Source organism: Bison bison, unplaced genomic scaffold, assembly GCF_000754665.1.
Source record: "Bison bison bison isolate TAMUID 2011002044 unplaced genomic scaffold, Bison_UMD1.0 scf7180017864500, whole genome shotgun sequence".
In the NCBI taxonomy this organism is placed as follows: domain Eukaryota; kingdom Metazoa; phylum Chordata; class Mammalia; order Artiodactyla; family Bovidae; genus Bison; species Bison bison.
The window spans coordinates 725,790-744,928 of record NW_011495059.1 but is presented as its reverse complement, the minus strand read 5'-3'; the positions used below and the strand labels follow the sequence as shown (position 1 = coordinate 744,928).

At 53.5% G+C, this 19,139-nt stretch overlaps 1 protein-coding gene across 1 annotated transcript in view; it reads left to right on the top strand.

Moving 5' to 3' along the window:
* The window catches only part of L3MBTL1 (l(3)mbt-like 1 (Drosophila)), a 31,616-nt gene that overhangs the window by 9,418 nt on the left and 3,059 nt on the right, over window positions 1-19,139 (top strand). The window contains exons 4-19 of the mRNA XM_010829233.1: window positions 3-442; window positions 602-734; window positions 1,318-1,402; window positions 5,300-5,388; window positions 5,876-5,980; window positions 6,823-6,958; window positions 7,298-7,389; window positions 8,834-8,985; window positions 9,598-9,674; window positions 10,525-10,610; window positions 10,796-10,906; window positions 11,629-11,743; window positions 12,533-12,632; window positions 12,806-13,143; window positions 16,763-16,920; window positions 17,340-17,402. Coding sequence (XP_010827535.1) covers window positions 3-442; window positions 602-734; window positions 1,318-1,402; window positions 5,300-5,388; window positions 5,876-5,980; window positions 6,823-6,958; window positions 7,298-7,389; window positions 8,834-8,985; window positions 9,598-9,674; window positions 10,525-10,610; window positions 10,796-10,906; window positions 11,629-11,743; window positions 12,533-12,632; window positions 12,806-13,143; window positions 16,763-16,920; window positions 17,340-17,402 — 2,280 coding nt within the window. The remainder of the gene's footprint in view (window positions 1-2; window positions 443-601; window positions 735-1,317; window positions 1,403-5,299; window positions 5,389-5,875; window positions 5,981-6,822; window positions 6,959-7,297; window positions 7,390-8,833; window positions 8,986-9,597; window positions 9,675-10,524; window positions 10,611-10,795; window positions 10,907-11,628; window positions 11,744-12,532; window positions 12,633-12,805; window positions 13,144-16,762; window positions 16,921-17,339; window positions 17,403-19,139) is intronic.

Below are 19,139 nucleotides of genomic sequence, written 5' to 3'. Positions count from 1 at the left end.
AGCCCCAGGCCCGGAGCTGGGCCCCTGCGGAGGCTGGGAGAGCCCCGAACTCGCAGGGCAGCCGAAGCCAGAGGCGTGGCCCTAGGGGGCGTGGCCCGGGCCCCGGCGGGTGTGCCCCCACCGGCGGGTTGGTCTGGGGGCGGAGAAGGCTCTGGCGAGGGAGACAGGGCTGTCCAGTGGGGGAAGTGGGGAATGGGACCGAGGTGGAGGCCCAGTGTGGGCTCCGAGGTGGGCGGAGCCTGAGTGTGGACGTGTTGGGTGGGCGGCCTGAGGTGCCTTGGTCTCCCCCAGCGGACCTCCCCCAGGACCCTCCGGAAGGTCCGCCTCAAGACCCACCAGAGGATGATGGCACCTGCCCGTGCCAGGCTTGTGGGCCTCAGCAAGGCGCTGGTCCAGATCCTAGTTCCTCCAATGATGGCTGCCCTCAGCGCTTCCAGGAGCGGTAAGCCGGAGGGAATTAAGCCCCACTTCTTTGCCTTTCCGGCCCTGAAGCCCCTTTGGGGCTTCTCCGGCCCCAAGGCCCCGCTCCTGTTCCGATCTTTGAGGGGAGGTGGATGGTGCAGGGTGGGTGGTTCCTTCCCTCAGGCTGTCTGTCCCTCAGGTCAGTCATAGTGGAGAACTCCTCAGGCCAGAACAACTGCACCAGCGCTTCTGAGCTCCTCAAACCCGTGAAGAAGAGGAAGCACAGGGAATATCAGAGCCCATCCGAGAACGAATCTGAGCCAGAGGCCATGGTAGGAAGCGGACAACTGGGAGGGCAGGGGGAGGTTGTACCTCAGTTCTCACCACTCCCTCCATTAATCCAGATGGTGGGGCTGGGCCACAGAAGACACATAATAACTCACTCATTGTATTTTTGGGTCCTGTCTGGAGTCAGATCCTGTACTTGGTTTCAGGGAAATAAATAAACAACTTTCCTGTTTTTCTAGAGCCCCCACCTCAGTCTAATAGCAGGGCTGTCACTTTGACATGAACCAGCACCCAAGTAGGTCTGCAGGCAGATGGAAAGATTCCTCACTGGGGCCCCATCTCTGGGCTGGAGGCCATGGAGCACAGGGCAGGTATTCGTGTCCTCAGTTTCCCCACCTGGGAGTGAGAACTGTAATCAGGCTGTGTAAACTAGGGGGTATGAGACTGTGCCCATGTGGTAAAGGGTTGTCTGCCAGAGCTGTGTTCCTGCTGGTAGCCTAGAAGAATATCCACCCACTGGGAGCAGAACACCGTGTGGCCAGAGAGCTAGGCCTGGGTCAGGAATAGAGATAGGGGCTTCACACCAACTCATAAAGACAGGAAGCTGGGATCTGTTGTCTTCTACAGGAGAAGCAAGAAGAAGGAAAGGATCCAGAGGGACAACCTACCACTAACACCCTAGAAAGTGACGAATGGAACAGCAGCCAGCCTGGTATGATGGCCTGTGTATATATATTCATGAACCATGTGTATATGCCTTTGGAGGTGTGAAGCTGGGAGTGCAGGTTACCATTGTGATGGTGTATTGTACGTAAATAGATGACCCTAAGTTAGCATGTATGTGTGCGTGTGTGACAGAGTGTGTTTTTGGTTTGTGCCATGGTATATGTATCTTCTTGAGGCTAATATCATGTGTTTGTTTATCCTCTACTATCCAGCGACTTAGCAGCAGCAGCAGCAGCCAGTTGTGAGTAGGCCTCATAATATCCAAAGACTTGAGCAGACTTTAATGGCACCACATGGTATTGCTTCCCTGTGGTGGTGTGGGCAAGTCCATACTGGTCACTGGTCTGACCTTGCTATTTGGGCCTCCATTCTAATCCTTTGGTTTTAAGAAAAATGGAACAAAGATCATTATTAGCGAGCTGTGGCCCTCAGACCTTCTGCATTACCATCTCCACTTTCCATGACAGCAGCCAATTGGAGCCAAGTAGAGTTTATCACACAATCACCCAGAGACTGTGTAGCAATGTCTCTCTGCCTTCCTCAAAACTGAATCTCTTCTACTAGTCATTATATCCCTGGTCCTTAGCCCAGAGGCTGGTGTGGAGTACACTCTCAATAAATGTTTGTTCAGTGGATGAATAAATGAGTTGTATGTTGAGTGAACTCCGGGAGATGGTAATGGACAGGGAGGCCTGGCGTGCTGTGATTCGTGGGGTCACAAAGAGTCGGACACGACTGAGCGACTGAACTGAACTGAACTGATGTTTCCTGAACTGAACTGAACTGGTGTTTCCTTTTGGACTATGGCTTGTTGCATGAGTCACTGTCTTTCCTGTTTCTTAGAGAGCCAGAGAGTGAGGTCAGTTGTAGGACATCTTTCTCCCTTGATGAACCCATTGCCAGTCAGAGGAACCTGATCTGTGTCCAGGGCATCAAACACTATAGTAGTCTATATTCTGCCTATCTTAGCCAAACCATATTCTCATGGCTCTCTTTCTCACCCAAGGCTGTCACATCAGAAGCCAAAGTCTTAGCTCTCATTAGTTTTTGTCCTCTTTTAATTAATTAATTAATTATTTGGCTGTACCAGGTCTTCGCTGTGGCACGAAGGATCTTTGATATTCATTGTGGCATGTGGGCTCTTTAGTCGAGGCATGCGAATTCTTAGTTAAGGCATGTGGGATCTAGTTCCCTCCTCAGGGATCAAACCTGGGCCCCCTGCTTTGGGAGCATGGAGTCTTAGTCATTGGACCACCAGGAAAATTCTGGTTTATGTCCTCTTAAGTCTTAAATAGAGGCAGGAGTTAATATATCTAACTATATTATATATATCTAACTATAGATATCAGAGAAGGCAATGGCACCCCACTCCAGTACTCTTGCCTGGAAAATCCCATGGACGGAGGAGCCTGGTAGGCTGCAGTCCATGGGGTCGCTGAGGGTCGGACACAACTGAATGACTTCACTTTCACTTTTCACTTTCATGCATTGGAGAAGGAAAGGGCAACCCACTCCAGTGTTCTTGCCTAGAGAACCCCAGGGACAGGGGAGCCTGATGGGCTGCCGTCTATGGGGTCGCACAGAGTCGGACACGACTGAAGCGACTTAGCAGCAGCAGCAGCAACTATAGATATATAGGTATATTGGCTCCACTGCTCTGTCTTTCTTAAGAATGTACTTTCTTAAACTAGCATTTTTTCTGCTGGGTCCTGTTGACCAGGTTGAAGTTATCTTTTGATTTGTACGTTTCACCATCTCAACTGTGAACATTACTGTGTGGCATTAGTTCCTGGACATTTTCTCCTTTCTGCCTTTTTTCAAGGGAAGAAACCTTGTCAGTAGACAGAAGTTTGCTTTTATGGCTAAAATCTTTCTCCACTCATTTTGGGGACCTTTTAGCAGAAGAATCTGGGAGTAGGAGTGGGCATGTCAGGGCTGCTCATGTGTCCTACGTGTGCAGAGAATCTGTGTCTAACATATCCATTTTTTTCTACAGTTAATGCTTTATACGTATTTTTGTAAGAAATAGCTTTCTAATGGCTTTATTGAGTTATAATTCACAAAACATGCAATCTACTCATTTGAGGTATATAATGCAGTGGTTTGTGGTCTATTCATGGAAATGTATAAACATAACCACGATCAATTTTAGAACATTTTCATCACTCCAAAAAGAAACCCTGTATCTATTAACTGACATTCTGCCCAAAGCGCGAATTCCCCTCCAGCCTTAGTCAACCACCAATCTACTTTCTGTATACATGGATTCGCCTGTTTTAGACATTTCATATAAATGAGATCATATAGCATGTGGTCCTTGGTGACTGGCTTCTTGCAGTTAGCACAGTGTTTTCATAGTTTATCCGTGTTGTACCATGTATCAGTATGTCATCCATTTTTATTGCTGAGTAATATTCCATTGTAGGAAATATCACACTTTATCAACTGATGGGTATGTGTGTTCTTTTCCACTTTGGGGCTGTTATGAATAATGCTGATATGAGCATCTGTGCACAAATTTTGTCTGGCCATAAGTGTTCATTTCTCTTGGGTATATACATAGGAGTGGAATTGCTGGGTGCTATGGTAACCGTATGTTTAGCCTCTTAAGGAACTGCTAGAATGTTTTCCAAAGTGGCCAAACCAACGTATATTCCCACCAGTAGCGTATGAAAGTTCCAGTTTATCCACATTCTCACCAAGGCTTGTTATAAATAAAATTTGTCTTTTTTATTTTTAAAAAGGATTTATTTAGTTGTCCTGACTTTTAATTGCAGTATATGGGATCTAATTCCCTGTCCAGGGATCGAACCCAGGTGCCCTGCATTGGGACCACAGAGTCTTAGCCACTGGACCACCAGAGAAGTCCCTCTGTCTTTTTTATTATAACCATCCTAGTGGGTATGAAGTTATAGCTCATTGAGGTGGTTTTTTGGCTGTGCTGGGTCTGTTGGCTTTCTTTGGTTGCTGCGAGCAGGGGCTACCCTTCTTTGCAGTGCCTGGGCTTCTCACTGCGGTGGTTTCTTGTTTCAGAGCACAGGCTCTGGGCACTAAGACTTCAGTAATTGCAGCTTTCTGACTCTAGAGAGTATAGGCTTCAGTAGTTGTGGCCCACAGGCTCAGTTGCTCTGGGATGTGTGGAATCTCCCCAGATCAGGAATCTAACCTGTGTCCCCTGCATTGGCAGGTGGATTCTTAACCGCTCCGCCACCAGGGAAACCCTCTGTGTGGTCTCTTCTGTTCTTCCTCCTTGCATGTTTTCCTCTCTTTGTTTCTGTTTTTCCTCTTCTTTCCCAGTGAGCTTAGGTGGTGCTGTGATTCAGTCCTCTGGTTCAGGACTTGTCACACAGCTCTGGCCCTCTATGGCTGAGACTTTGTAACCTCTGTTAGTGGGCCTATAATCCAGAGTGCCTTTGCTGACAATGGCCTAGGGGTGAGGGCCAGGCAGGGCCGGCAGAATTTGGTGCAGCCTCACCTGAGACTGAGTCTCGCCTGGGCCCTGTGTGTCTGGCACCCTCATGGCTGAGTGGAATCAGAGGGCAGCATGTGATCATAGGCAGAGGTTTGTTTTGGAGGTTAAGGTAGAGTTGGGTTGGGGGAACTGAGGAAGGTCGTATTTAAGAAGTAGCCTAGGACTTTCCTGGTGGCTCTATTGGTAAAGAATCTGCCTGCAATGCAGGAGACGTGGGTTTGATCCCCGGGTCGGGAAGATCCCCTGGAGGAGGAAATGGCAACCCACTCCAGTATTCTTGCCTGGAGAATTCCAGGGACAAAGGAGCCTGGTGGGCTGCAGTCCATGAGGTTGCAAGAGTCAGGATAGGACTTAGCGAGTAAACCACCAACCACTACCTGAAGGGTCAGCCTGTCTGTCTCCTCCCCACAGCCTCAGAGGAGAAGAAACCAGGCTGGTCGTGGGAATCCTACCTTGAGGAGCAGAAGGCCATCGCTGCCCCCATCAGCCTCTTCCAGGATGTGAGTTGGATACTTCTGTGTTATGAAGAGCTTGTCTCCCAGTCCAGGGACTCACCTCCAAACTCAGGCCTTCTGCTGCTTTCTGTGTCTGACATCCCTCAAAGGACTGGCAGGGTGGAAGGGGGCAGACTGATTAGAGACCTTTTCTACTATAAGGATCACTATAAGGCACTTCCTGGGTGGGAAGAAACAGGAGGTGAGACCCAGGCTTACCCATCACTGGGCCTGCAGACTTTTGAATTCTGTTGCCTTTTACTTAATTCTACACACTGACTTGGGTAAGACGGAGCCCTGAAGTCCACTTTTCAAGGGAGCTGGAGGCTAGTCTATCCTGCTTTGGATCCCTGCACTAAAGTTCCCCAAATAAGTTACCTCTTTGGTAGTGCTAAGCAGGTGGGCCCCTATGGTAGTTTCTTCACCCCCAGCCCACTAGGCTAGGATAATGGCCAGAGGGGAGCTGGATCCTCTCCCATCTGTGCATTAACAGTACCAGACAGTCACTCATAACAAGAATGGCTTCAGACTGGGCATGAAGTTGGAAGGCATCGACCCTCAGCACCCGAGCATGTACTTCATCCTCACTGTGGCCGAGGTGAGCTGAGGCTGGCACCCTCATCCTGGTGACTCCCCTCGGGATGGACTGAAGGAGTCAGCCAACGGCACAGAGGGCCTGGATTCAGACAGCCCCCAACCTAATAGGGGGTTGAGGCAGAATATGAGGAAAACTAAAATACAAACAAAAAGCAGGAGAAGGGTTGAGATGGTGAGTTTACTGAGGAGCAGCACTCCCAAGGGCAGGGATGGTGGCATGAGTCCAACAAGGTCCTTATCCTCTTAGGAGCTCACAGTTGTGTGGGCATCAGCCAGATAAACAGTGATACCCCTCGGGGTGATGACAGTTGTATGCAGGGGGGCACTGAAGGGGCAGGAACGGCTTCAGAGGGGAAGAGCCTCCATTGCTGAGTCTCGAGAGGTGAGTAGGATGTCCCAGGCACAAGAAGCAAAGTGAGAAAAAGGCACTGGGCCGTGGAACAGCACGTTCAAGGGCACTGTGTTCATGGAACTGCCATTAGCAGGCTGAGGTCTGAGCAGCAAGAGAAGGTAGCAGAAGGAAGGGTCCTTGGGGGCCTTGAGCTTTGGTCAGTGCCTTTGGGATCTGTCCAGGGCTCAAAGCGGCCAGAGGTTGTCTTAGAATCTCCTGTCTTGTGCCCAGAGCTCAGGGCTCATTAGCACATGAGCTGTGCTCCTTGTAGGATGGGAGGGTGTATGGCAAAGTTCAGGATGCAGGGAAACCTAGGAGTCAGGAGGGGTGAAGGGGGTAACCTTCTAGTAGCAGACCCCTGAGACTACCAGGCTGGACGAGGAGTGGTGAGGGAAGGGAAACAGGGTGTCTGCTGGCATCGGAGTCCCTGTGCTTCCCCCTTATGGGGTCAGGTGTGTGGCTACCGCCTACGTCTGCACTTTGATGGGTATTCCGAGTGCCATGACTTCTGGATCAATGCCAATTCCCCTGACATTCATCCGGCTGGCTGGTTCGAGAAGACGGGGCACAAGCTGCAGCCCCCCAAAGGTAAGGCCTGGCTGGGTTGGTCCCAGTGAGGCAGTGAGCCCCCAGACCCTCCCTGACTCCTTCCCTGTGGTTCCCCCCTTCCCTGTTCCCATTGTACAACCAGCCTTTCTGCGTCCCATCCTGCTATGACTCGGCCTTAGAGCTTCTGCTCTGCCCTTGCCCTTTGAGAGAAGTCCACCCAGGCTGCGTCCTGCTTTGGCAGGGGGGTCCCTGGGCAGGTTCCTGAGGGTTGTGGGGTCCTCAGGCCTGCCTGATTCTGCTGCTTCCGTGTGGGGTGCCCTCGCCACAGCCCAGCCTCTGTCTGCACGGCGCTCTGTTCGTCCCCCCCGAGGGGCCTAGGTTACAAGGAGGAGGAGTTCAGCTGGAGCCAGTACCTGCGCAGCACAAGAGCCCAGGCTGCCCCCAAGCACCTGTTTGTGAGCCAGAGCCACGTGAGTGCCCCCAGGACAGTCACTGCAGCCGGCCAGGGTATCTGAGTCAGCGGACGAGCGCTTACCTACGGGTGCTTTCAGCTCGGTTCTGGTCCTCATCGAACGGGAGGGGCTCCCTGAGCAATTCCAGGGCCAGAGAGGAAAGAAGTTTTGGGTTTCCTCCAGTTTCCCCCCTCTTCCCTACTGCTGAAATCCTCTCCTCCACACATCACCTCTGAGCCTGGGCACTGAGGTGTCCTCCTTTCTTGCTTGGGTTTCCCTGCAATTCTTGTCGTCAGGTCCAAACCTTTATTCTGGGAGCAGCTTTTTCCATCCTTTTGACCAACATTGAAGCTCTCCCATGTGGTCCCAGCTTTCACCTCTTGTCCTTCTTTCTGTTTGAGGCCACTGGCAACTTTATCCCACAATTAAAGCATCTCCTAATCCCAAACCAGAGGCCTGAGAGATCTAGGGAACTCCCAGTAAACAAGTTATTGTTGGTGCTAAGTCATGTCTGACTCTTTGCGACTGCATAGACTGTAGCCCACCAGGTTCCTATGTCCGTGGGATTTCCCAGGCAAGAATACTGGGGTGGGTTGCCATTTCTTTCTCCAGAGGACCGTCCTGACCCAGGAATAGAACCTGAGTCTTCTGTGTCTCCTGCATTGGCAGGTGGATTCTTTTACCACTGAGCCACCAGGGAAGCCCGGTAAACATGTTACCGTCTGGAAAGTCCCGGGTCCCCGTGGGCCAGGGACTGCCCCATATTGTTCAGGCATGGACAGGTACCACCTACCCTGCTCCTGCCCCAGAGAGCATACTTACAGGTGACTGGTGGGCTTCTACCAGCTCTTGTGACAAGGGATGCAGATTTTAAGTCAAACTGTTCAAGTCCCGGCCCCACCGTTGACCAGCTTTGTGGTCCTGGGCAAGTCACTTAACTTACAAAAATGGAGACGATGATACCCATCTTCCTAGGGTTGTTGTAAAGACTGAGGGAGGTGATGGCTTTTGGAGCTTATGTCCGACACATGGCAGGTGCCTCCCTGCCCCCTCTCCCCACCGCCTGCCTCACATGTCAGCTCGTCTTTCCCCGCCACCCCGTGGTGGACCCAGCTCCCTCAGCTCAAGCTGGGCCGGGCTTGTCTGGGGAGGGGAGGCTTGTGCTCAGCCTGGCAGGCTCTTTGGGTGAGTGAGTGGCCTCCTATCAGTGACACTTCCACAGTGAGGCTTTCTCTGAGCATCCCTCGGAGGCCAGAAGTGCCTGAGGGCTCAGGGCTGGCGGGTATGATTCTTCCCTGGAGAGACCCTCTTCCTCAGCCTCTTTCTCCCACCCTCCCTGCCCGTGCCCACCCAGCAGAAACACAACCCCCAGGGAACCTATTCCTCTTCCTTTGCCAGTGGGTCCTGGGCCAGCACAAGCCAGCCTGGGCCTGGCCGTGGCAGCCCCTCTTCTTGCCCCCAGAGTCCCCCACCCCTGGGCTTCCAGGTGGGCATGAAGCTGGAAGCTGTGGACCGCATGAACCCGTCGCTTGTCTGCGTGGCCAGCGTGACCGACGTGGTGGACAGCCGCTTCCTGGTGCACTTTGACAACTGGGATGACACTTACGACTACTGGTAGTGGGAGGGCCCAGACTTGGCCCCAGGGGGCGGGGACAGGGGCAGGGGAGGGACGGTGGGCATGGGATGCGCCAGGCAGCCCAGCTCAGCCCTGATATTCGTATTGCTCAGGGGACAATCGACTGCCCTGTGGATCTCATCTACAGGGGCCCAGCCTCTTTGGCACCAGGGACCAGTTTCGTGGAAAACAGTGTTTTCAAGGACCGGGGGTGAGGGCGTGGTTCGGGGATGATTCAAGCACAGTCCATTTATTGTGCGGTTTATTTCTGTTCTTATTACATCAGCCCCACCTCGGATCACCAGGCATTAGATCCCGGAGGTTGGGGACCCGGATCTGCATCATTTAGTAATTATGACAATTAAATGTTTCATCTAAAAATACCGAGGTTAAAACAAGCAGACTCCGTGACCCATGACTTTCTCTGAGATATTAAGGCGGTATTAGAGTTTTTAGTTACTGTTGGAATTTTCTGACTCCCTCACCAGTCACCAGTCTGACTCTCCCTCAGAAGTAACATGAGGGTGGGCCCTGTTGCCGTGATGTCACAGGACAGCGGGCTCCAGGCCTCGAAGTCTCACCTGAGACAGTGAAGAATTCTTGGGTTTCAGGTGTGATTCCAGCAGCCCCTACATCCACCCGGTGGGCTGGTGCCAGAAGCAAGGAAAGCCCCTCACCCCTCCACAAGGTGACCCTGCAGCCTGAGCCACCCCTCTCTCCCCAGTCCTTACCAGTACCTCATTAGCTGGGTCTCTAAGGGCAGGCCAAGGGCACACGTGTAGCCTGGAGCCTTAGCTTCTTTGCCTGAGAGCTGAGAACCCTTTGATCTTAGGAGAGTACTGTTAAACCCTGACTCTGTTGAGGCTGAAAGGAAATTCCTGGTCCAGGGGTTAGGACTCTGCCCTTTCACTGCCGAGGACATGGGTTCGATCCCTGGTCAGGGAACTAAGATCTCACAGCCAAAAAAAAACCAAAACGAAAGTTAGCTGAGCCCTGTCAGTAAGGGAACAGGAATCCAGAGTGAAGAAAGCGTATTCTTCCCTGTCAGTGGTGTTACACTGGCACTAGTGATAAAGAACCCGCCTGCCAGTACAGGAGACGTCAGAGATGCAGGTTTGCTTCCTGGGTCAGGACGATCACCTGGAGGAAGGCATAGCAACCCACTCCAGTATTCTTGCCTGGAGAATTCCATGGGCAGAGAAGCCTGATGGGCTTCAGTCCATAGGATCGCAAAGAGCTGGACATGACTGAAGCGACTTAGCACTCAGAACATACATTAGGGGTTCAGATGGGACTGGGGCTGGAGCGAGGCAACAGAGCCAAGGAGAGGACTGGGAACTGGGGTTCCCAGATAACCAACTAAATTGCTTGCTTCTGCCCGGCACCCCTCCCCTTCAGGAGCCCCCTGCAAGGAGCAGGCTGTGACACGGGGATTTCTGTCCACGGGCTTCTGTCCTTTCCACACCCCTGGCCCTGCTTGGAGGGGAGGAGCTCCCCGCTACACCCGGCCTAGACATTGCCCTCATCCTCTCCTCCAGACTACCCAGACCCTGACAGCTTCTGTTGGGAGAAATATCTGGAAGAAACTGGTGCCTCTGCTGTGCCTGCCTGGGCCTTCAAGGTGGTGAGTTGGCTTTCTCTGCCCTCAGAGCTGAGTTCAGGGAAGTGTGGAGCCCTCGGTCAGGCAGGACAGGGCCCCGGCCTCCCACTTTGGCCACGGTTTCCCCAAGCACAACACCTGGGCATCCCTCTTGGGGCCTCAGCTCTGCTGAGCAGGGCCTTAGCCTGAAGACCACTCTCCCCCTATAGCGACCCCCACACAGCTTCCTGGTCAACATGAAGCTGGAAGCCGTGGACCGCAGGAACCCAGCCCTAATTCGTGTGGCCAGCGTGGAGGATGTGGAGGATCATCGGATAAAGGTGGCTCTGGGCCCCTCGGGCTGGGGGAGTGGACAGGCCGATGGGGCAGGACTTCCGTAGACGGGGCTGAGGTCAAGGGCATGGCATGAGCCAGACTGCAGGGAAGCTGCATGTTGCAGGGAAGGGAGCTCTAAACTTGAGGCGGAAGATCTTGGGTCTCAGTCAGGTCTCATCTGCGACTTAACCTTTGTGAGTCGGGACAGATCCCGTCCCTTCTCTGAGCCTATCAGATGGGCCCATGAATCCTTGTCCTACCCAAGGACTGATGGGAGATGCCAGTAACTTCAGGGCTTCCCTGGTAGCTCAGCAGTAAAGAATTCACTTGCAGTGCAGGAGCCACAGGAGACACGGGTTCTATCCCTGGATCGGGAAGATCCCCTGGAGCAGGGCATGGCAACCCACTCCAGTATTCTTGCCTGAAGAATCCCCATAGACAGAGAAGCCCGGTTGGTAGGCTGCAGTTCATGGGGTCCCAAAGAGTTGGACATGACTGAAGCAACTTGGCATGCATGCATGCCAGTAACTTCATAGGTGGAACCCTTGGGAAGTGTGGTGGTCGAGATGGATTATTGTGAGGTTGGCTCCTTTGTTCTTCCAATTCAGGATCTTGCTTCTGACAGGCCCCAGGGATGGGGAGAGCCTCCTGGAGCCTGGAGGACCTCCCGGCCGAGCTGGGCTCCATGAGGAACACCTGACCTCCCGGGCCTTTCTTTCCTCCCCAGCTCCACTTTGATGGCTGGAGTCACACCTATGACTTCTGGATTGATGCTGACCACCCTGACATCCACCCGGCAGGCTGGTGCTCCAAGACGGGACATCCCCTGCAACCTCCTCTCCGTGTGTACCCCTGGGGCACTCTGACCCTTTCCTCCTGATGTCTGACCCTGCCCCCGAGCTCTGGCACCACCTCCCTTCTATAGTATGCCCACAGTAAACTCTGGGATCCCTCATCCTCCCCACCCTGGGGAGGGTCTCTGTCACACTGAGCAGTGCTTCTGGCCTCCTCAGTTGCTGGGTGGGGGACCTGGAGGTGTGAAGGGCCAAGCTCACTTGGGAGCAGATGCTTCGGAGGTAGTTGTGCCCTGAGGAGTCTTCTCAGCGTCCAGCAGAGCCACGCAGAGCATGCGCAGTGCTTGCTAAGGCATCGTGGCTCCCTGCATCAGATCCTGCTCCCCGCTGCCGGCAGGGCTTGGAGGTCACCCGCATCTGTTTCATACGGGGCATGGATCCTTCTCAACTGTTCTCCAAGCATAGACAGAGACTAAAAAAATAGTCCCCAAAGTCTTGGGGTTGAAACTGAGAAACGAGAATAACATGAATCTGGCTGATGTAGCTTCTGGGTGCAGCTGTGTCCACACCAGCCCCAAGGTGATCGAGGGTGCTCTTCTTTCCAGAAACAGAGGGTATGGCCTACAGGTTTCCACAGTGTATATGAGAGGCAAGCCCCCATTCCCCCGTGAGGGACTGATGTCCATTCGCAGGAAGTGGCATCCCAGCCTGGCTCATGGCCCCTGTACCTGGGAACTGGTTCCTAGTGCTGACCTTCCCTACCTTCCATGTCCCTTCCCCCAGGCCCACCTCCACCCCCCAGACCCCATGCTGACCCTTTTCTGCCTGCTCCTCCAGAATCCAGAGAGCCGAGTGCTGCCTCCCCCATGGGCTGTCCCCCTCTCAGCTATCGGAGTCTGCCACACACCAGGACCTCCAAGTACAGCTTTCACCACCGGTGAGTGAAGGGCTCCCGCTCAGGGACCCTCAGGCACTGCTCAGAGGGGGTCTGTCTTGTACCCACCATGGGTGGCCAACCAGGGCCCACCCGTCTGCTCTCCCAGTGGAGCCAGGCTTGGGAAGAGCCAAGTGGGACCAAGCAGCTTCATCTCAAACCTTCTTCTTTTCCAGGAAGTGCCCCACTCCTGGTTGTGATGGCTCTGGCCACGTCACCGGCAAGTTCACAGCTCACCACTGCCTCTCGGGTTGCCCCCTGGCCGAGAGGAACCAGAGCCGGCTGAAGGCAGAGCTGTCAGACACGGAGGCCTCAGCCCGTAAGAGGAACCTCTCGGGCTTCTCCCTAAGGAAGAAGCCTCGCCATCACGGCCGGTGCGGAGGGCAAGGGTGCGGAGCCTCAAGTCCTCCGAGGCCAGAGCAGGCGCTGAGTCCCTGCCATGGGCCCGGCTCCTCTCTCTCCAGGATCGGGCGCCCTCCAAAGTACCGGAAGATCCCACAGGAAGGTTGTCCGAGTGAGTCCTGGGTTATTTGTTCCCTGTGTCCTCCACCGTGTTCACTGTGACAGCTTAGCTATTGGTGGGAGGAGTCACCAGGGGGACACAGAGTGGGAGAGGCTGGGGGGCAGGTGTCGCAATACTTGGAGATAGAGAGCAGTGCCGAGACACAGCATGGGGCCTTGAACGGCCTCAGATGCTAGCCCCTTTCTACCTCAGGCCTTGCTGTGAGTCTGCTGGCAAGATGCAGAGCCTCTCTGGGCTCCTGGTCACCCCCTGTGAGGCGGGATGATGCCCCAGCTCTGCTTTTCTCAGTCTTGGCTTCCCGGGAGGGAAGTCATGGCCATTACTTTCTAGCTGTGTGACCTTGAGCAAGTCACAGCTCTGAGCTTCAGTTTTCTCACTTGAAAACATGAATAATACCTGCCTTTCAGGTGTCAGTTACCTGAAAAAATAGTGGCTACTGCACTGCCAAGCACCTGCTGTAGGCCAAGCACCACTTCAGCTGCTTTATCTTTACCGTCTCGCTGACGCTCACAAGCGGTCTGCAACATAGATGTTGTACACCTGGTCAGCTTCCATTGTAAGGCCGTGTTCTGACTGCCAGAGGGCGCTTGCCTGCTGTGTTCATTCCAGAATTATCCTGAGAACTTGGGAAGTCTTTCCATGGACAAGGCTGTGTTCCGGATTAGACTGGGAAGGACTCACCCGAGTCCTGAGACACTTCAGGGACAGGACAAGGGACAGCGCCCAGGCCTTTGACCTCTGGGCAGGGCTTCCCTGTTCCATCAGCTGGCTGGCTCTCGCAGAGGGGACACTGATCCCTCTGGATTTTGTTCCTTCTCACACATCCGAGGGTAGGCCTCCTCAGTGTGGATCTGCTGGAAAACAGCTCCCTGGGGAAAGCTGCCTGCCTGGAGAGCTCAGGACTTGGCTGTGCTCATGGTGCTCATGGGGCCCTCCAGGACCTGTGAGTGTCAGTTCTTGGAAAGAACGAGGAACCACTGTGATTTCCTTACACACCGCTTCATCTTCTTTTTATTTCTTTTTAAAATTTATTTGGCTGCACCAGGTCTTAGTGGCAGCATGTGAACTCTTAGTTGTGGCATGTGGGATCTAGTTCCCTGACCAGGAATCGAACTCGGGCCTCCTGCATTGAGAGCTCAGAGTCTTAACCACTGGACCACCAGAGAAATCCCCTCAATCAGTTCGTTTTCAAGTTGGGAAACTGAGGCCCATGTTAAGTGAGGTGCCCAGCATTAAAAAAACAAGTTAGTAAGGAACTGATTCCAAGTCCAATTTGTGGTTTCTCTTATACTGCGTTCCCCCTCTTCCCTGCCCTCACGTTTCCACAGTGCCTATTCAGCACAGAGTTGCTAACTTCTAATAATAATGCTCTCAACTAAATGTTTGTAACCCCGCAAACGCATATGTTGAAGCTTCATCCTCATCCTCTTTGGAGTGGGGCCTTTGGGAGGTGATTAGGTCATGAGGATGGACTCCTCATGAATGGGATTAGTACCCTCCTAAGAGGCCCCTTGCCCCTTCTGCCATGTGAGGACACACTGAGGAGACGGCAGCCTGGCGGTCAGGAAGTAGGCCTTCACTACATACCCAGTATGCTGGTGCCTTGACGACTTCCAGTTTCTAGTATGAGAAACACATTTCTGTTGTTAAGCAAAAGAAAAAAAAAAGAGGGGCTATAATAGATGTTTAGCAGTTAGATAAGATACCGCCCTGGTGGTTCAAATGGTAAAGAATATGCCTGCAATGCAGGAGACCCAAGTTCAATCCCTGGAAAAAGGAACGGCAACCCACTCCAGTATTCTTGCCTGGAAAATCCCATGGACTAGAGGTCTGGCGGGCTATAGTCCATAAGGTCTCAGAAAGTCAGATAAGACTGAGCAACTAACACACACACACACACACACACACACACACACCCACGCACCAGATATTTTGCAGTTAGATAAGATACTGCGGGCTGCCTACAAATGCTTCTGTCCTATGCTCTGGGGAAGAAAGATAAGGAGCTCAGCCCCCAGACTCCTCGCCAGGATACGTGGAGCACCAGATAGTGGACCTTGAAGAGGGACACTGCGGGGACAGGAGGCCAAGTGCCGGCAGCAGCAGCTGTCACGGGAGATCCAGGCTGTACCCTAAATGGGTCCTCTGCAAGGGCTGACTGGGCTGTGCAGCGGTTGCAAGCTCTGGGGTTGTCCTGAAGGCTGGGGCTCTTCAGGGTGTGGGTGGGAGCCTGGGTTTGGGCCAATGAGCAGACAGACAGCAGGCGGGCAGTTAGAGAAGAACCATCAGTGAGGCTGGAACCAGGATCCCAGAGGCTCTGAGGATGATTGTGAGGCCCAAGGAGTCAGGGCAAAAGACTGAAGTGAAGGGGAGGGACGGAAGGACACGGTGATGAGCAGGGTGGGCCTTGGAGAAGAGGGCAGCGGGGGGCCGCGTGCTCGAGAGTCTGGAATTAGCACCAAGTGAATAGGATAGAGCCGGCTCTCTTGGACTCTGGGCAGAAGCAGGCAAGCCCCCTGGGACAGTGGCCACGTGGCCAAAGGCCAGCCAAGGCAGGTTAGGTAGGCAGAAGCCAGGTTTGCCAGAGTCCCCAGAAGCAGACGAAGTGCAAGTACACAGCTGCCCAGCCCGGCCGAGGGGAAGCCAGGTAGAGCAGGGTTGCTCACCAAAAGGTCGAGCCGCTTGGAGGCTGGAGGTTGGGAGCCAGGGGTTCCAGGAGCAGATGAAGCAGAGGGGCAGGCAGTGTGAGTGGGCGAGTGGATCAGGGATCATCCTGGAGGTGCCAGAGTAGGCGGGGGGCAGGCATGCAGGGAATGAACCAGACTTGGCTGGGGACGTAGTAGGATGAGAGAAACTTAAAGCAGTGGCATCGGCTGGGGGGTTCACTTCAGACGGGGCAGGCTGGTTCTCGCCACCACCTCGCCACGGCATGCGGGGATCTTAGTGCCCTGACCAGGGATCAAACCTATGCCTCCTCTCATGGAAATGTGGCGTCTTAGCCACTGGACAGCCAGGGAAGTCCCCTGGGAAGTCTGACTGCACCTCAAACAGAATCCCCCTGAGGCTGCAACAATCAGGGCCCAAAAGGACTTAGCAAACGAAGGGCAAACAGGATGGGCATTTGATGTCCAGGCTGAGGGTACGGCAACCCACTCCAGTATACTCCCCTGGAGAATCCCATGGACAGAGGAGCCTGGCGGGTTCCAGGCCGTAGGATCACAGAGTCGGACACAACTGAAGCGACTGAGCATACAGCACACTGAGGTGACCTGGATATCAGGGGCCATGTGGATGCAGGGTCTCCAGAGAGTGCTGTTTCCAGGATGCTGCTGCAGCTCCAGGAGAAAAGAGCATCCTTGCGGGGCCCAGCTGCCATAGCCTCGGGGGAGGGTGGGGTCTTCCTACACGGTCTGTAACATCAGGGCCAAGTGCTCGGTGAGGAGTTGGGGGATCTGCCTCACCCCCTTGGCTCTGCAGGGCTGTCTGAAAGGGGCCACGGTCCGGCGTCCTCTGCCAGCCAGTCTCCCAGGTGGCCTGGGGATGAGCGGGCTTTGGAGGGAGGCAGGTTGGTCCTTGGCCCTGGCCACCAGCCTCTGCCTCTGCCTTGCAGCGCTGACCACCGATGTCACACACCAGTCCCTCTTCATGTCGGCCCTGTCGGCCCACCCTGACCGGTCGCTGTCCGTGTGCTGGGAGCAGCACTGCAAGCTCCTTCCCGGTGTGGCGGGCATCTCGGCCTCAACAGTCGCCAAGTGGACCATCGATGAGGTGAGGGGCAGGGACCCGTCCCTCTTCCTCTGCCCCTCCTTTGCCCTCACTGCACCCTGGCAGGAGGGCTCAGGAAAGGGCCCCATCAGGTGGAGCCCCATACCACTCCTGACTCATCATCCCTCCACAGCCTCTCCCAGCTGCCCACTGGGGCTGCCTGAGCACCCTTTGATAGGCCCGTCCTGGGGGTGGGGAGGGGGGCGTGCCTCTAATCCGGCAGGAGAGACCGGCTCAGCCCAAGGCCTTGGGAGCAAGGGGCCTCACCTTGGGCCCCCAGCGGCACAGAGAGTCAGGATCCTCTGGGGCTGCTAAGAAAAATTACATTGTCAGAGCCCAGGAGGCACCAACGCCAGGCAGGGCCACCTCCCTCCTCTCTAGAGCCCCATGCCCTTGGCAACACGTCTCCTTTGGTTTCCAAGGTCTTCAGCTTCGTTCAGACCCTGACAGGTTGTGAGGACCAAGCGAGGCTCTTCAAGGATGAGGTGGGTGCTCGGTGCAGGGTGGGGACCGAGCAGCGTCATGGTCCTTGAGATGGCAGGGTGTGAGCACTGCCTCCAGCTGGGGAGGGCCTCTGTTGTCCCACCTGAGGTCAGGGGGTACCAGTCACAGTGACCCACGTCTTTGGGGAAAATCTGGTACGGATGACCACAGCCTAGCTTGGGAACCCAACCCTCTGTGTTCAGACTGTCAGCGGGAAGAGAAACTGTCCCAGAAACACGATTCCATTCACTCCTTTGCTCTCTGTGCAAACTTAGCTTCCCTAATGGCAGCCAATTAAAATGTATTTTGACTGACACGACTATCGCTATTTACTGCAAGGATGCTAACACACACTTAAAATTAAGACCCAAAAGCTTACCAAAGATGAGAAGCAGTGAGTTGTAGGTGAAAGACCACTAGCTTCGTGGGCAGGTGGGTGTGAACCCTGGTTCTGCCGGTTAGAGGTCTTTTGAGTCTGCGTCTCCTCATCTGTAAAATAGAGAGAAGATGGGTATAATGATGACTACCTTGCAGGGCCACGCGAGCACTGGAATTGGTGAGTGGGTCCTGGTACCAGAACGGCAAGTGTGACTACGTCACTAGTGTCTGTATACAGCCACAGGCCCGAGATAGGGAGGGCTCGGTCAGTGGTGGTTCTGGCTTTCACTGTGTAGTTGTCCTTCAACAAAGAGCTTTGTCATGACTCTCCTAATTTGTAGTTTGAAATCGGAAGAGACCTTTTGAGTTTATTTAGGAATTCCTTCCAAAGACTACACGTACCTCCTCCACCTAAGAGAGTATAGTCTCAGCTCCCCAAAGATGCCACTTCCAGGTGAGGTGCCGGAGAGAAAGAAGTCTCCTCTTTCCCAGGAAGCATCTCTTTATCCAGGCCCAGCACGGCCAGTTTCTTCATCGACCCTTGGGCGGTGGCCCTCCCGAACTCCTCTCCATCTGAGTGCTTGCCTTCTTGGTTCGTGATTTTCTTCTTGGACTGTGTGTGTTCAGAGCTGTGCCCTGTGTTTCAGATGCCCTCTGATCAACACAGAACGCACTGGGCTGTTGATCCTCTGGGTGGTCTTTCCTTTTGTTTTTAAAAAGACTTTATATGTTTTCAGAGCAGTTTTAGGTTCACAGCAAAACTGAGAGGAAGGTGCAGAGTTCCCGTGTACCCCCGCCCCATTATCAGCATCCCCCATGAGAGTGGTCCCCAAGAGAGTGGTTACACCTGATGAGCCGACACCTAGGTTTTTTTAATGGAGGTGAAATATGCGTGGAGTGAAATGTACACACACATATGTAATTATACTTCTCAAAGCTATGATTCTACAGGTTTTGTGAAATGTATACACCCTGAACCCAATATGTCAATCAAGATATGAAACATCCATCATACCAGAAAGTTCTTTCTTGACCCCTGTTGTCAGCTCTCATAGACAACCGCTGTTCTGATTTCTAGCTCCATAGATTAGTTTTACCTGTTCTTGAACTTCATGTTAATGGAATCATACAACATATACTCTTTTGCATTTGTCTCTTTTCAGTGTAATGTTTTGGAGGCTCATCCACATTATGTGTAGCTAGTAGTCAGCTCCTTTTTATCCTGAGCAGTGCTCTGTTTTATGAATATCCCACAGTTCTCCTGTTAATGGACATTTGGGTAGTTTTCTTCTTGTCCAGATTTGAACCCTATATTTTTGTTGGCAATAGTTTGCACGAGCTTTATTATAGCCACGTCATAC